Source organism: Sciurus carolinensis, chromosome 8 (genome assembly GCF_902686445.1).
Source record: "Sciurus carolinensis chromosome 8, mSciCar1.2, whole genome shotgun sequence".
Lineage (NCBI taxonomy): Eukaryota > Metazoa > Chordata > Mammalia > Rodentia > Sciuridae > Sciurus > Sciurus carolinensis.
This window is the reverse complement of record NC_062220.1, coordinates 122,608,647-122,622,148: the sequence shown is the minus strand read 5'-3', so window position 1 is coordinate 122,622,148 and position 13,502 is coordinate 122,608,647. Positions and strand designations below refer to the sequence as shown.

The 13,502-nt window shown below is 42.4% G+C and overlaps 1 protein-coding gene across 4 annotated transcripts in view; it reads left to right on the top strand.

The window, feature by feature from the left end:
• Cltcl1 (clathrin heavy chain like 1) overlaps positions 1–13,502 on the top strand; it is a 143,633-nt gene that overhangs the window by 126,562 nt on the left and 3,569 nt on the right. For all 4 annotated transcript variants that reach the window (XM_047560149.1, XM_047560148.1, XM_047560151.1 and 1 more), the window contains 4 exons: positions 3,093–3,224; positions 3,789–3,899; positions 4,147–4,317; positions 13,044–13,265. In XM_047560149.1, coding sequence (XP_047416105.1) covers positions 3,093–3,224; positions 3,789–3,899; positions 4,147–4,317; positions 13,044–13,265 — 636 coding nt within the window. The remainder of the gene's footprint in view (positions 1–3,092; positions 3,225–3,788; positions 3,900–4,146; positions 4,318–13,043; positions 13,266–13,502) is intronic.

Sequence of the window (13,502 nt, the reverse complement as noted above, 5' to 3'; positions counted from 1 at the left end):
TGAGTCAGGGTCTTGCTAAATTGTCCAGGATGGCCTTGAAATTTCAATTTTCCTGTCTCAGCTTCCCGAGTAGCTGGGATTACAGGCATGTATTACCATATCCAGCAAATCCCCAGGCCTTTTGTGTTGAGCATCTCCATTTTGTCCCAGTGTTTTGGAGTAAATAATTGGCTCACCACCCTCTCCCCTCTACTACCTGCCAGCAAAAGGAAGCATCCTAACTTTGTCTCAGTCTTGCCATTCTTGGGTCAAGGAGGAGCCAGCCTCTCACGGCTCTTGCCTTTCTCATGCACCTTCTTTTCTATAGGCAGCTACCTGTGGTGGGCATATGTAGCAAGATGGATACCAAGTGAGGTCTCTGTGCCCCCTGGGAACTGTTCAAAGGAAGAGTCAACCATAAAGTCAAGCACCAAACTACATATGTTAAGTTCTTGGTGGAGGATATTCACGTTGCCTTACATGGTAGTGTGTGAAGTTGGCGATCTCTGGTGGGGTGTCTCACCCTGAGCAGGTTCTACAGGTTTCTAGTAGAGTGCAAGCAGGTCATCCATTCCTATGGCCCATCCCAGGTAGATATGTCAACATACTGGAAAATCTATACCTAATCAATTCTGTGTACTTATATAAAGTTTAACTTCTTAGATACCAGGGTGCATTTTAAAAATGATGTGAAGTGGCAAGTGCTTTCTGTGTCTTAGTGTACATAACAGAGTGGGATGGATGAGGCCTGTTATACAGGAAAGCAATGTCTCTCATATGCCATCTGCAGGGCTGACAGTCAAGGCTTTTCTTTATGTGATGAAAAGCTTCTGCCATACTCTGGTGTGTAAGAGGCATGTCACACCAGCTCATATGTGAAGGACAGGAGGAATAGAGACATCCCCAGTTAGAGGAGAGGGAAACTTAACCTGTATGGGGACCCAATAGAAGGGCAACATTTAGTCTTCATTTTGGGCACATGAAAGGGGGTGCTGTGGAGTCCATGTGGCACCTGGCTGGGCAGTGGCAGGCCAAGTAGGGACTTTGTTGACATAGACAAGGTTGACATTCTGGCTCTATCATTCACTATCTTAACTGTGAACAGAAATGTCATTGCTGTGGACCTGAATTATCCTATTGATGGAATGGACATAGTGATTCCTCCCCATCAAGTGGTGAGTATACAGGAGGTGCTGCATACATTAGGTGCTCTTGCAAGTAGTGAATACTGTCATTAGGACTCCAGAGCACCCCAACCAATCACCCTGGAATTCATGACAAAATCTCTAAGACTTAGTTTCTTCTCTACAAAACAGAAATAGTGCCCAGTCCGACTGGGAATCTGAGGTACAGTAGCAATGTTGTCCCTGATTCCCTCAGCACAGGATGCTGAGGTCCTTACTGACTGCTCTTGTGGGCATGGATGCTGAGGTGGTTCTCCACATCCTATGTGTGACCAACTACTTTACCCATGCTGTCTCCTATGTAACTCCACAGATGCCAGTGTCCCAAGACAGGATAGTGTATATTTGAGATGGCCCTTAAAACCTTGTGTATCCTGGAATGATAGAGGCTTCCAGGTCACAGCAGCTTAATTGCCCAGCAGAGACACCATACATCATAGGCCTCGACACCACAGCGATAGGTGGGAGTGTGACAAGTGTCACCCAGAGGGACACTAGGCACTCTGATATGCCATGTGGACTTGTTTAAAAAACTGAGAATGCCCATGGGGAAATCGAGGGCTGGTAAGGCCCAGTTCTGATGACCACCACTATCAACTCTGTCAACCCGCATGACCTGCTATGGTGGCCTTGGTAAGATGGGCATGTCCTTGTATACCATCCTCATGTCCTGGAGTTATCCTGAGGAATTGTGTTGTGGCAGGCAAGGCCAGTGAGTTTTAGACAAGGTGACTCATCATAGAAAGTGAACTTGAACTCTGCCTGTACTCTTCTACCTTATGTGACATCACCAGCACCCTTTCCGCTTATTAGATTACTAGGTGAGACCCCTCTGATCTGGACTCTGTGCTGCTGAGTAAAAGGACCAACCTGGAAGTATGACAAGTTCCAGAGCTGCTGGGGGCCAGCCAGTACACAGGGAAGGCTTTGAAACAGTGCTTGGTCCCTGCTCTGCTCTGCATCCATGAGGCTGGTATTAGGAACCTTGCAGCCTGGTGACAGAAAATGCTCTAATATAAGAGACAAAGGCCAGAGGAGGAAAAGGAAGAAAAGCTAAAGTTTTCAATATACAGTAAAGGGGCTTCCCCTCTAGGCCCACATAGCTGTTGAGTCACTTAAATCCTGCATTTCTGGAGGCTTCCATAGTGTTTACCCTGCCCCCAGTGCAGCTGTAGCTCTGGTCATGCCCCATGTGCATCCTCAGACCCTTCTCACTCACTCACACACAGATATGCTAATCTTGCTGGCCTGGCTTATACTCTTGTGGAAAGCAAGAACTGCCTTGCTCCCTAAATAGTAGAGCTGTGTGCAGGCTGTGGACATCAATGCTGTAGTCCTCATGTCACTGAGTGATGTCAGCCAGCAAGAGAGTGGCAGGTGACCAATGGGGAAGAGTCAAGAGACACAGAAGCCTGTCCTTACCTTGAAGCCAAGGAGGACAAGTCTTCCTGGTGGCTCAGGGTCTTCCCAAGGCTCACCCAAGGTCTAAATGACACAACATTTAGCTCAAAAGTACTGGAGATGTAATAAGACATGCTACTGACTTACTTATAGCTCAGGAAGAGCTGAGGGCATCTGATTGAATAAAAATATTTCATTGCTTGTTTTTTTATGTTTAAGTTTATTTCAGCATATTACACCTCTTTCATGCATTTAGCAGCTATTGGTTGAACATCATCCCTATGTCAGATAATTGCATAGGTGCTTGAGTAAGGCAGGAAACAGGAATAAATAGTGTCAAATGGGAAGTACTGAAGAGAAAAGTACTGCAGAGATGAGAGTGGATCTGAGGCAGTTCAGTCCTAGGGGTGTCATGACAGAACTCAATAGTCAAGTGGCATTTGAAAAACAGAAGGTGGCTCAGTGCAACAGATTTCAAGATATCTGGAGGCAGGGCAAGGAGTAACCTTGGACTGTCCCCCTCCCCAGGTCACCAACCTTGAGCTCTATTACAGAGCCCTGCAATTCTATTTGGACTATAAGCCTCTGCTCATTAATGACTTGCTGCTGGTGTTGTCACCCCGGCTGGACCACACCCGGACTGTCAGTTTCTTTTCCAAGGTGAGTTAGCTAAATCCCTTTGTCCAGAGAAGAGTTTATTTGGCTGAGGATATAGCTTAGTGGTAGAACACCTGTCTAGCATGTGTGAGACCCTGGGTTCAATCCCCAGCATTGACATAATAACAACAGTAACAACAATAATTTTTCTAGTAATTTGAGAGAAATAGAATGGGGAAGATGCCACTTATACAAATTGTGAGAAATAATGTTCAGCGCTAGCTGAATAACAATGTTGAGCTAGCTCTGCCAAGCATAAAAGGTAGCACCTTTGTAAACAAGTTTTGAAATTGATCCTCAGCCAGTTTCAAAATTCAGTTTATCAAACTGCTTTGATTCAAACACGGCACCTGTGTCCATAGATAAAACAATATTGATTAAGTAGCCCAAATGGTCCTCTTTGTATATGTATGGGCCTATTGATCCTAGTGGTCCACAGAGTGCTCTCTGTCTCTGTAGTGTGGCCCACACCCACCTGCACTTCATCACTGTGTCCCAGGCAACCCCTTCCAGTGTCCCTTTGATGAGCATGGCTAAGTGTTTTAACCATTTTCCCCAATTTATCAGGCAGGCCAGTTGCCCCTAGTGAAGCCTTACTTGCGTTCAGTCCAGAGCCACAACAACAAAAGTGTGAACGAAGCACTCAACCACCTGCTGACTGAAGAAGAGGATTATCAGGTTGGTGTGGAGGAAACAGCCCAGAAGCCAGTGGGCTTCTCCCTGCACCTGCCAGTCTGTTCTTGCAGCAGGCAGCACTGCACAGGAGGGTATGGGGACCCCACCGGGCACCAGTATACACATGGGCAGGGACCTTTCTCAGGCCATGGTGGCAGCAACCACCACCAAGTAATTCCTGGTACCTGCTCACTGTGCAGGTGGCCTGTGTGACAGTGTCTCCTTCCTCATGGAAAAGCTGTCTTCCTAGGGCTTGAGGGCATCTATCGATGCCTACGACAACTTTGACAACATCAGCCTGGCTCAACAGCTAGAGAAGCACCAGCTGATCGAATTCCGGCGCATTGCAGCCTATCTTTACAAGGGCAACAATCGGTGGGCCCAGAGTGTGGAGCTCTGCAAGAAGGACCATCTCTACAAGGTTGGTCACCACACACTCCTTTTCCCTCCCTCATGGCCACTTCACTGATCTCTGATGCTTTGTGGAATGGGGAGTTAGAGGGTTCACACTTGAGATCTCTCCCAGAGACCTGGCCCTGAACTTCACTAGGAGATCCTTGTTGGGAGTGAAAGGACTCATTTTTAGAGCATGGGGTGAGAATTAAGAAGAAACTAGAACCTTTTAGAAATTATTTGGATAAAAGGTTTTTGCAGAGTCTTATGGAGTCGATTCATCTCCAGCAGCCTAAACACGGTGTGGCAGGATTCACTTCTTATCAAGATTTGGCGAATAGGGGGTTGGGGCTATAGCTCAGTGACAGAGCACTTGCCTAGCATGTGTGAGGCATTGAGTTCAATCCTTAGCACCACATAGGGGCTATAGCTCAGTGACAGAGCACTTGCCTAGCATGTGTGAGGCATTGAGTTCAATCCTTAGCACCACATAAAAAATAAATAAATAAAGGGATGCTGTTCATCTACAACTACTAAAGAAATTTTTTAAAAAGATTTGGGGAATTAAACCTAAACTAAAATTAAATTAAAAACATATGTTTCTGTCAGTGAGAGGTGGCTCGGCACCTCTCTCAGACCCAAATCCAGGTATCTGCTAATCAGGCTGGGCTACCTGGAGGGATTGCCAATACCCTGAAGGCACTGCCATCCTCTGGTTGGCCTGAACATATCTCCAATAGGGCAAAGTGGAGTTGCACAAGCAGGCTTTTATGGTGATGTGTTATGCCACTGAACTGATTCTCAAGGGCTATGTGCCAGGAAACCCTGGGAGCAACCCATCAGGTGGTACACTTGACTGAGGGTCTTACTCTTCAGGGTTGTCCTTGGATGTTCCTAAGCATCTTCCCAGTATACTCAGACAGTACCCACCACATGCCCAGGGACTTGCTTTTGTGGCACCTGAGCTGTGACTCAAGACTCCATCAAGGCTTATGATCCTTTATGTCAGGATCATTTTGAGCTTCATCCCAAGTTGTCATCTCCAGTGTTCTGGATTTTTACATGATATCTATCCTTGGGCTAGGGATATAGCTCAGTGATAGAGTGCTTATTTGGGGGTTATTTTTTGGGGGGAGGGGGCTTGAACCCAGCGATGCTTAACCACCCAACCACATCCCTAGTCCTTTTATTTTTTATTTTGAGACGGGGTCTCACTAAGTTGCCTAGGACCTTGCTAAGTTGCTGAGGCTAGCTTTGAACTTTTGATTCCCCTGCCTCAGCCTCCCAAGCTGCTGGGATTATAGGTGTGCACTACCATGCCCAGCAAAATAGAACTTCTTATGCTCTTTTATAGAATATACCATGTTCTATTTCATGTCTTTAATTTTTTAAAAACCCACCTACTGGGGCTGGGGTTGTGACTCAGTGGCAATAACTTGCCTAACATGAATGAAGCACTGGGTTTGATTCTCAGCACCACATATAAGTAAATAGGTAGAATAAAGGTCCATCAACAAATAAAAAATATATTTAAAAAACCCAACTACTTTGACTCACTACGGTGATTTTACAATTGACCAATGGATCATGGTTTATAATCTGAGAAAATATTTTTCTTCCTGACTATCAGAATGATCCTTCTAAAATATAATCATTTTCTTTCAAATGCCTTCCACTACTCTAAGGATAACTTAATTTCAAACTTTACCTTGACTTCTAAGGCCCTCCATTACCCAGTTCTTTTATTCATGGAGCTTTCTCTTTTTCACCTCCCACTGGTTCATGTTCATTTTACAATCTGACCTTACTTTCTTTTTTATAAATAATTTATTTATTTTGATTCATTGTAAACAAATGGGGTACAACTTATTTCTCTGGTTGTATATGAAGTAGAGTCATACCATTTGTGTAATCATACTGTACACAGGGTAATGATGTTTGTCTCAATCTGTTATTTTTCCTTCCCCCACCCCTCCCACCCTCTTTCCTCTATATAATCCATCCTTCCTCCATTCTTGCCTCCCTCCCACCCCCCATTATGTATCATCATCCGCTTATCAGAGAGATCATTCATCCTTTGTTTTTTGGGGATTGGCTTATCTCACTTAGCATGATATTCTCCAACTTCATCCATTTGCCTCCAAATGCCATAATTTTATTCTTTATGGCTGAGTAATATTCCATGAGTATATAGACCACAGTTTCTTTATCCATTCATCAATTGAAGGGCATCTAGGTTGGTTCCACAATCTAGCTATTGTGAATTGAGCACCTATAAACATTGATGTGGATGCATCACTGTATGTTGATTTTAAGTCCTTTGCGTATAGGCCAAGGAGTGGAATAGCTGGGTCAAATGGTGGTTCCATTCCAAGTTTTCTAAGGAATCTCCACACTGCTTTCCAGAGTGGTTGCACTAATTTGCAACCCTACCAGCAATGTATGAGTATACCTTTTTCCCCACATCCTCACCAATACCTGTTGTTGCTTGTATTCTTGATAATTGCCATTCTAATTGGAGTGAGATGAAATCTTAGGATAGTTTTGATTTGCATTTCTCTTATTACTAAAGATGTTGAACATTTTTTCATATATCTGTTGTTTGCTGCTAGTAGAACATTTCCTTAGCCCATTCATTGATTGGGTTATTTGTATTCTTGGTGTAAAGTTTTTTGAGTTCTTTATATATTCTGGAAATTAGTGCTCTATCTGAAGTATGAGTGGCAAAGATTTTCTCCCACTCTGTAGGCTCTCTTCACATTGCTGATAGTTTCCTTTGCTGAGAGAAAGCTTTTTACTTTGAATCTATCCTAATTATTGATTCCTGTTTTTATTTCTTGTGCCTTGGGAGTCATGTTAAGGAAGTCTGATCCTAAGCTGACATGATCAAGATTTGGACCTACTTTTTCTTCTATAAGTTGCAAGTCTCTGGTCTGATTCCAAGGTCCTTGGTCCATTTTGAGTTGATTTATGCGCAGTGAGAGATAGGGGTTTAGTTTCATTCTGTTGCATATGGATTTCTAGTTTTCCCAGCACCATTTGTTGAACAGGCTATCTTTTCTCCATTGCATATTTTTGGCACCTTTGTCTAGTATGAGAAAATTGTATTTATTTGGGTTTGTGTCCGTGTCCTCTATTCTGTACCATTGATCTACCTGTCTGTTTTGGTGCCAATACCATGCCGTTTTTGTTACTATTGCTTTGTAGTATAGTTGGAGTTCTGGTATTGTAATACCCTGCTTCACTCTTCCTGCTAAGGATTGCTTCAGCTATTCTGGGTTTCTTATTCTTCCAGCTGAATTTCATGATTGTTTGCTCTATTTCTGTAAGGTACACCATTGGGATTTTAATTGGAATTGCATTGAATCTGTATAGCACTTTTGGTAGTATGGCCATTTTGACAATATTAATTCTTCCTATCCAAGAACATGGGAGATCTTTCCATCTTCTAAGGTTTTCTTTAATTTCTTTCTTTAGTGTTCTGTAGTTTTCACTGTAGAGGTCTTTCACCTTTATGTTAGATTGATTCCCAAGTATTTTATTTTTTTCAAAGCTATTGTGAATGGAGTTTTCCTAAATTCGCTTTCAGAGGATTCATCACTGATGTATAAAAATGCATTAGATTTATGAGCATTGGTTTTTATATCCTGCTACTTTTCTGAATTCATTAATGAGTTCTAGAAGTTTTCTGGTGGAATAGTTCAGCTACTCTAAATATAGAATCATGTCATCAGCAAATAGGGATAGTTTGAGTTCTTCTTTTCCTATTCATATCCCTTTAATTTCTTTGGTCTGTCTAATTGCTCTGGCTAGAGTTTCAACGACAGTGTTGAATAGAAGTGGTGAAAGAGGGCACCCCTGCCTTGTTCCAATTTTTAGGGGGAATGCTTTCAGTTTTTCTCCATTTAGAATGATATTGACCATAGGCTTAGCATAGATAGCCTTTACAATGTTGAAGAATGTTCCCACTACCCCTGTTTTTTCTAGTGTTTTGAGCATGAAGGGATGCTGTATTTTATCAAATGCTTTTTCTGCATCTGTTGAAATAATCATGTGATTCTTAACTTTAAGTCTCTTGATATGATGAATTACATTTATTGATATCTGGATGTTGAACCAACCTTGCATCCTTGGGATAAAACCCACTTGATTGTGGTGCACTATCTTTTTAATATGTTTTTGTATACGATTTGCTAAAATTTTGTTAAGAATTTTTGCATCTATGTTCATTATGGATATTGGTCTGAAATTTTCTTTCCTCTATGTGTCTCTGACTGGTTTTGGTATCAGGGTGATAGAAGCTTCATAGAATGAATTTGGAAGGGTTCCCTCCTCTTCTATTTCATGGAATACTTGGAGGAGTATTGGAATGAGCTCTTCTTTGAAGGTCTTGTAGAACTCGGCTGAGAATCTATCTGGTCTCGGACTTTTCTTTGTTGGTAGGCTTTTGATGACTTCTTCTATTTCATTACTTGAAATTTATCTATTTAAATTGTGTATGTCCTCCTGATTCAGTTTGGGTGGATCATATGTCTCTAGAAACCTCTTGATGTCTTCAAGATTTTTTATTTTGTTGGAGTATAGATTTTCAAAATAGCTTCTAATTATGTTTTGTATTTCAATAGTGTCTTGTGATATTTCCTTTTTCGTCTCGAATTTTAGTAATTTGAGTTTTCTCTCTCCTTCTCTTTGTTGGTGTGGCTAAACCACAACACAATAATACTAGGTGACTTTAACACACCTCTCTGACCACTGGACAGATCTTCTAAACAAAAATTGAACAAAGAAACCATAGATCTCAATAACACAATCGATAATTTAGACTTAACATATATAGAATATTTCATCCATCAATGAGTGAATACACTTTCTTCTGAGTAGCACATGGATCCTTCTATAAAATAGACCATATGTTATGCCACAAAGCTACTCTTAGCAAATACAAAAAGATATACTACCTTGTATTCTATCAGATCATAATGGAATGAAATTAGAAATCAATGACAAAAAACAGAAACTACTCCAACACCTGGAGATTAAATAATACACCATTGAACACATCAGGGGGAAAATTTTTTAAAAATTCTTATAGGTTAAGGAGAACAAAGATACAACATATCAAAATCTCTGGGACACTATGAAAGCAGTACTAAGAGGAAAATTCATTTCATGGAGAGCATTCAGTAAAAGAAGAGAAAGTCAACAAATAAACAACCTAACACTACAGTTCAAAGTCCTTGAGAAAGAACAGATCAACACCAAAAGTAGTAGAAGACAAGAAATAGCTAAAATCAGAGCTGAAATCAATGAAATTGAAACAAAAGAAACAATTGAAAAAATTGACAAAATAAAAAGTTGGTTCTTTGAAAAAATTACTTTCTTTTTTTAAACTTTGTTATTTTTAGATATTCAGGACAGTAGAGTATATCCTGACATGAATACATGGAGTATAATTTATTCTAATTAGAATCCCATTCTTGTAATTGTACATGATGTGGAGTTTCACTGTGGTGTATTCATATATGAACATATGAAAATTATGTCTGATTTATTCTACTCTTTCCTATTCCCATCCCCTCTCCCAACCCTTCATTGTCCTTTGTCTAATTCATTGAACTTCTATTCTTTTCTCTCCTGCTTATTGTGTGTTAACATCTGCATATCAGAACATTTAGCCTTTGGTTTTTTGGAATTGACTTATTTCACTTAGTATGATAGTTTCCACATCCATCCATTTACAAGCAAAAGTCATAAGGTCATTCTTTTTATGGCTAAATAATATTCTGTTGTGTATATATACCACATTTTCTTTATCCATTCATCTGTTGAAGAGCATCTAGGTTAGTTCCATAGCTTAACTATTGTGAATTGAGCTGCTATTGTTGTGGCTGTGTCACTGTAGTATGCTGATCTTAAGTCCTTTGGGTATATACTGAGGAGTGGAATAACTGGGTCAAATGGTGATTCCATTCCAGGTTTTCTGAGGAATCTCCATACTGCTTTCCAGAGTGGTTGCATCAATTTACAACCCCACCAGCAATGTATGTGTGTACCTTTTTCCCCACATCCTCACCAACATTTATTCTTGCTTGAATTCTTGATTGTTGCCATTATGTCTGGAGTGAAATGAAATATCAGCATAGTTTTAATTTGAATTTCTCTAATTGCTAGAAATGTTGAACATTTTTTCATATATTTGTTGACCATTTGTATTTCTTCTGTGAAGGAGAATTTGTATGCATGAGACCCTACCTGGGTTGATCCCCAGCACCACAAAAAATAAACAAAAAAAAAGCACTTGCCGTGACATCTAGCCCTTAGTGACAGTGTTCAAGGTCCTTTCTGAGAGCTGACAGATCCACTGGAGAGGAAACCAAGAGGAAATACTGCTGAAACTCTGCAACCAAACAAAAGGTTCCCAGGAGCTAGCTACAGGGAAGCAACAACAGAACTCATATACATCCTGGCCAGCCAGTCATAGCCATTCTAATTCTATCCCTGTGGTACCTGCCCCCAGGTACATAAATGTGCAGCTTCCTTGCCTCCCAGACAGTGATGAGTGAGCAGTGGTGTAAATACTGCCAGAAGCCCTTCTTCTCTAGCAAGTGACCCCTCAGAGCCACATGAACCAAGAAGACAATCCAAAGGACAAAGCCATAGGTAGAAAGTGGCTGAGCATGCTTCTTCCAGACTGCAATTCTGTTCTCTGAGGAACATTTGTTTTTGTTTTATTTTTTTCCACATTTTTTGTTGTTACATTACCCAAGAGGCATTTGTTTGTCACAGCTGGGGGACATGGTGCTTTAATAGGCAGTAGAGACCAAGGATTGTGTTCAACAGCCCTCAGTACACAAGTGCCCCCTCTGCAAGTGTCAACACTGCTGTACTAGAGGAGCCTTCTCTTGAGCAGAACCAAAGTCTCCTGTGAGTCCTCCTGGAAGAAAGTATCCATGTCATGGTGTGCCCAGTCAGGGAGCAACTGGAAAAAGTATTTCTAAATGGCAGAGTTAGATAATGATATGGTCAGTTAGATATGATATGGTCATCAGTGGCACCCTTAAAGATTGGAGTGCAGTAAGCTTGGCCACTGTAAAGTGTGCAGTGTGAGACAGGCCAGATGAGAGGCAGGTAAGGGTTGAGTGCAGGAGGAAATGGTCCCTCCATACACTTGTGAATGAGGAACTGGAGCCTGCAGCAATGAAGTTGTAGACATGGGTCAGGGCAAGGTCGGTCAAGCACCAGCAGGAATTTGGAAGGAGAAATAGCAGCAAAGATAAGGATCAAGAGCTACTCTGAGAGTATTGCTGACTGGGGGTGGTAATGAGAAGGGGAGGGTATAGTCTCAGACTTGAATTGGTTTTGGGCAACAGGAGCAGGGCACTGCCTGAGAGCTTTGTTAGAGCATGTTGGACCTTTAAGTCCTCTAGGAAGCCACCTAGAGGAACTCAGTCTGGAGTTCAGGGGGTCTGGAAATGTCCAAGGCCTATGGAGCAGGGAGGACAGAAAGGTGCCCATTTTAGGTATAGGTTGAAGACAGGTCACCTGAGAGTGACCCAGTCAGAAGGAAACATACAGGGAGACTGAGGGCTATGAACAAGTTGGCATGAGAGCCTGAAGGCTTTCTGGAGCTTTTCCTTTGATTCTTGGCCAACTGTGGCCAGAAAAAAAAGTCCTGGTGCTCTTTTAGTAAAGTGTGGGGGCTGAAGAAGTACTGAAATGAATAGCAAGCAGGTGAAAATTAGAAGGAAGGGAAAGGGTACCACCCAGAATTAACTGGCCTACAGGATGTATTCAGTAGTCTTCCAGTGTAATTCAGGCTTATATTGGAGCTTCAGAGACCTCAGTGATGTCCAATGAGAGCAACTCTGCTCCCCATGCTCTCTACAGATTGTCACCAAATTGCACAGTCCACAAATTAGATTTAGTGACCATGGGCAAGTGAGTTCATTTCTGGGTTTGTCACCCCATCTCTGAAAGGGGTGGTAGTGACACCTGTCACAAGGACTAGACTGGAGTCAGGAAAGCTCATACAGCTGGAAGCAACTAGAGCACTTGTTTCCTGCTAACTTGTCATGATGTGTGTGGCATTTTGTAAATAATGTTTTAAACAGACATTTGCAAATACAGACGTGGCAGTTAGGGGTTTTGAGGGACTTGAGGAAAAAGCAGATCATTTGTAGGTGTGTGTATCTGTGGGGGGGGGGTACTGGGGATTGAACCAAGGGACACTCAGGCAGAACTACATCCCCAACCCTTTTTATTTTGAGAAAAGATCTCACTAAATTGTGCAAGTTGGCCTCAGACTTGTTTCAGCATCTCAATTACAGATATATAGGACTGTGTTCAACCAGATTACTATTTCTCAAACACTAGCTGTTCCACATTAGTTGGAGCTCCAGAGGGAAGCACAGCTGTAGGTCTAATCAACTACATCCCCCTGCAAACCCTTGAAGCCCTGAATACTCCCTCTACACCCATGTCTTTGGCTCTGAGGTGGAATCCCTGTGTCCCAGGGTACCCCACTTATGTGTGCCACCTCCAGGCAATTCAGTGGGGATTGAGAAAACCACACTTGGTCCCCTTTAGTATCTCTGGAGGTAGCACCTTCATCTTATCAAAGGGCAGCAGGCACAGGGAACAGAAAGAAGAGCCTTGTAGAGAAGCACCTGCCAACCCAGCTGATTGAAGGTTCAGTGCCTCTCCCTGTGCAGCACAACCAGAACTGTGCTTTTTTTTTTTTTTTCTTCGTTGCAGGATGCCATGCAGTATGCCTCAGAGTCACGTGATCCTGAGCTGGCTGAGAAGTTGCTGCAGTGGTTCCTGGAGGAAGGAAAACAGGAGTGTTTTGCGGCCTCTCTCTTCACCTGCTATGACCTGCTTCATCCAGATGTGGTGCTTGAGCTGGCCTGGAGACACAACCTTATGGACTTTGCTATGCCCTACTTCATTCAGGTGATGAGAGAGTACCTTAACAAAGTAAGTAATGACCATGCTGTGACTCCCTGGCCCTTGCGTGGCATAACCCATCCCTGGTAGTAACCTGGCTCTGGGCCTGTAGGGCCCTGGTGGTGGGCCAATTTCAGGCCAGTCTAGATTGCCCAACCTAGCCCTGGCCTGCCTTCAAGAATGGTCTGTTCCCTCTAAATGCAAGTAGTTTTTTTGCCCAATACTACCTTGCTCTAGAAAATCACTGTGGGAAGCACTGGGTAGAAC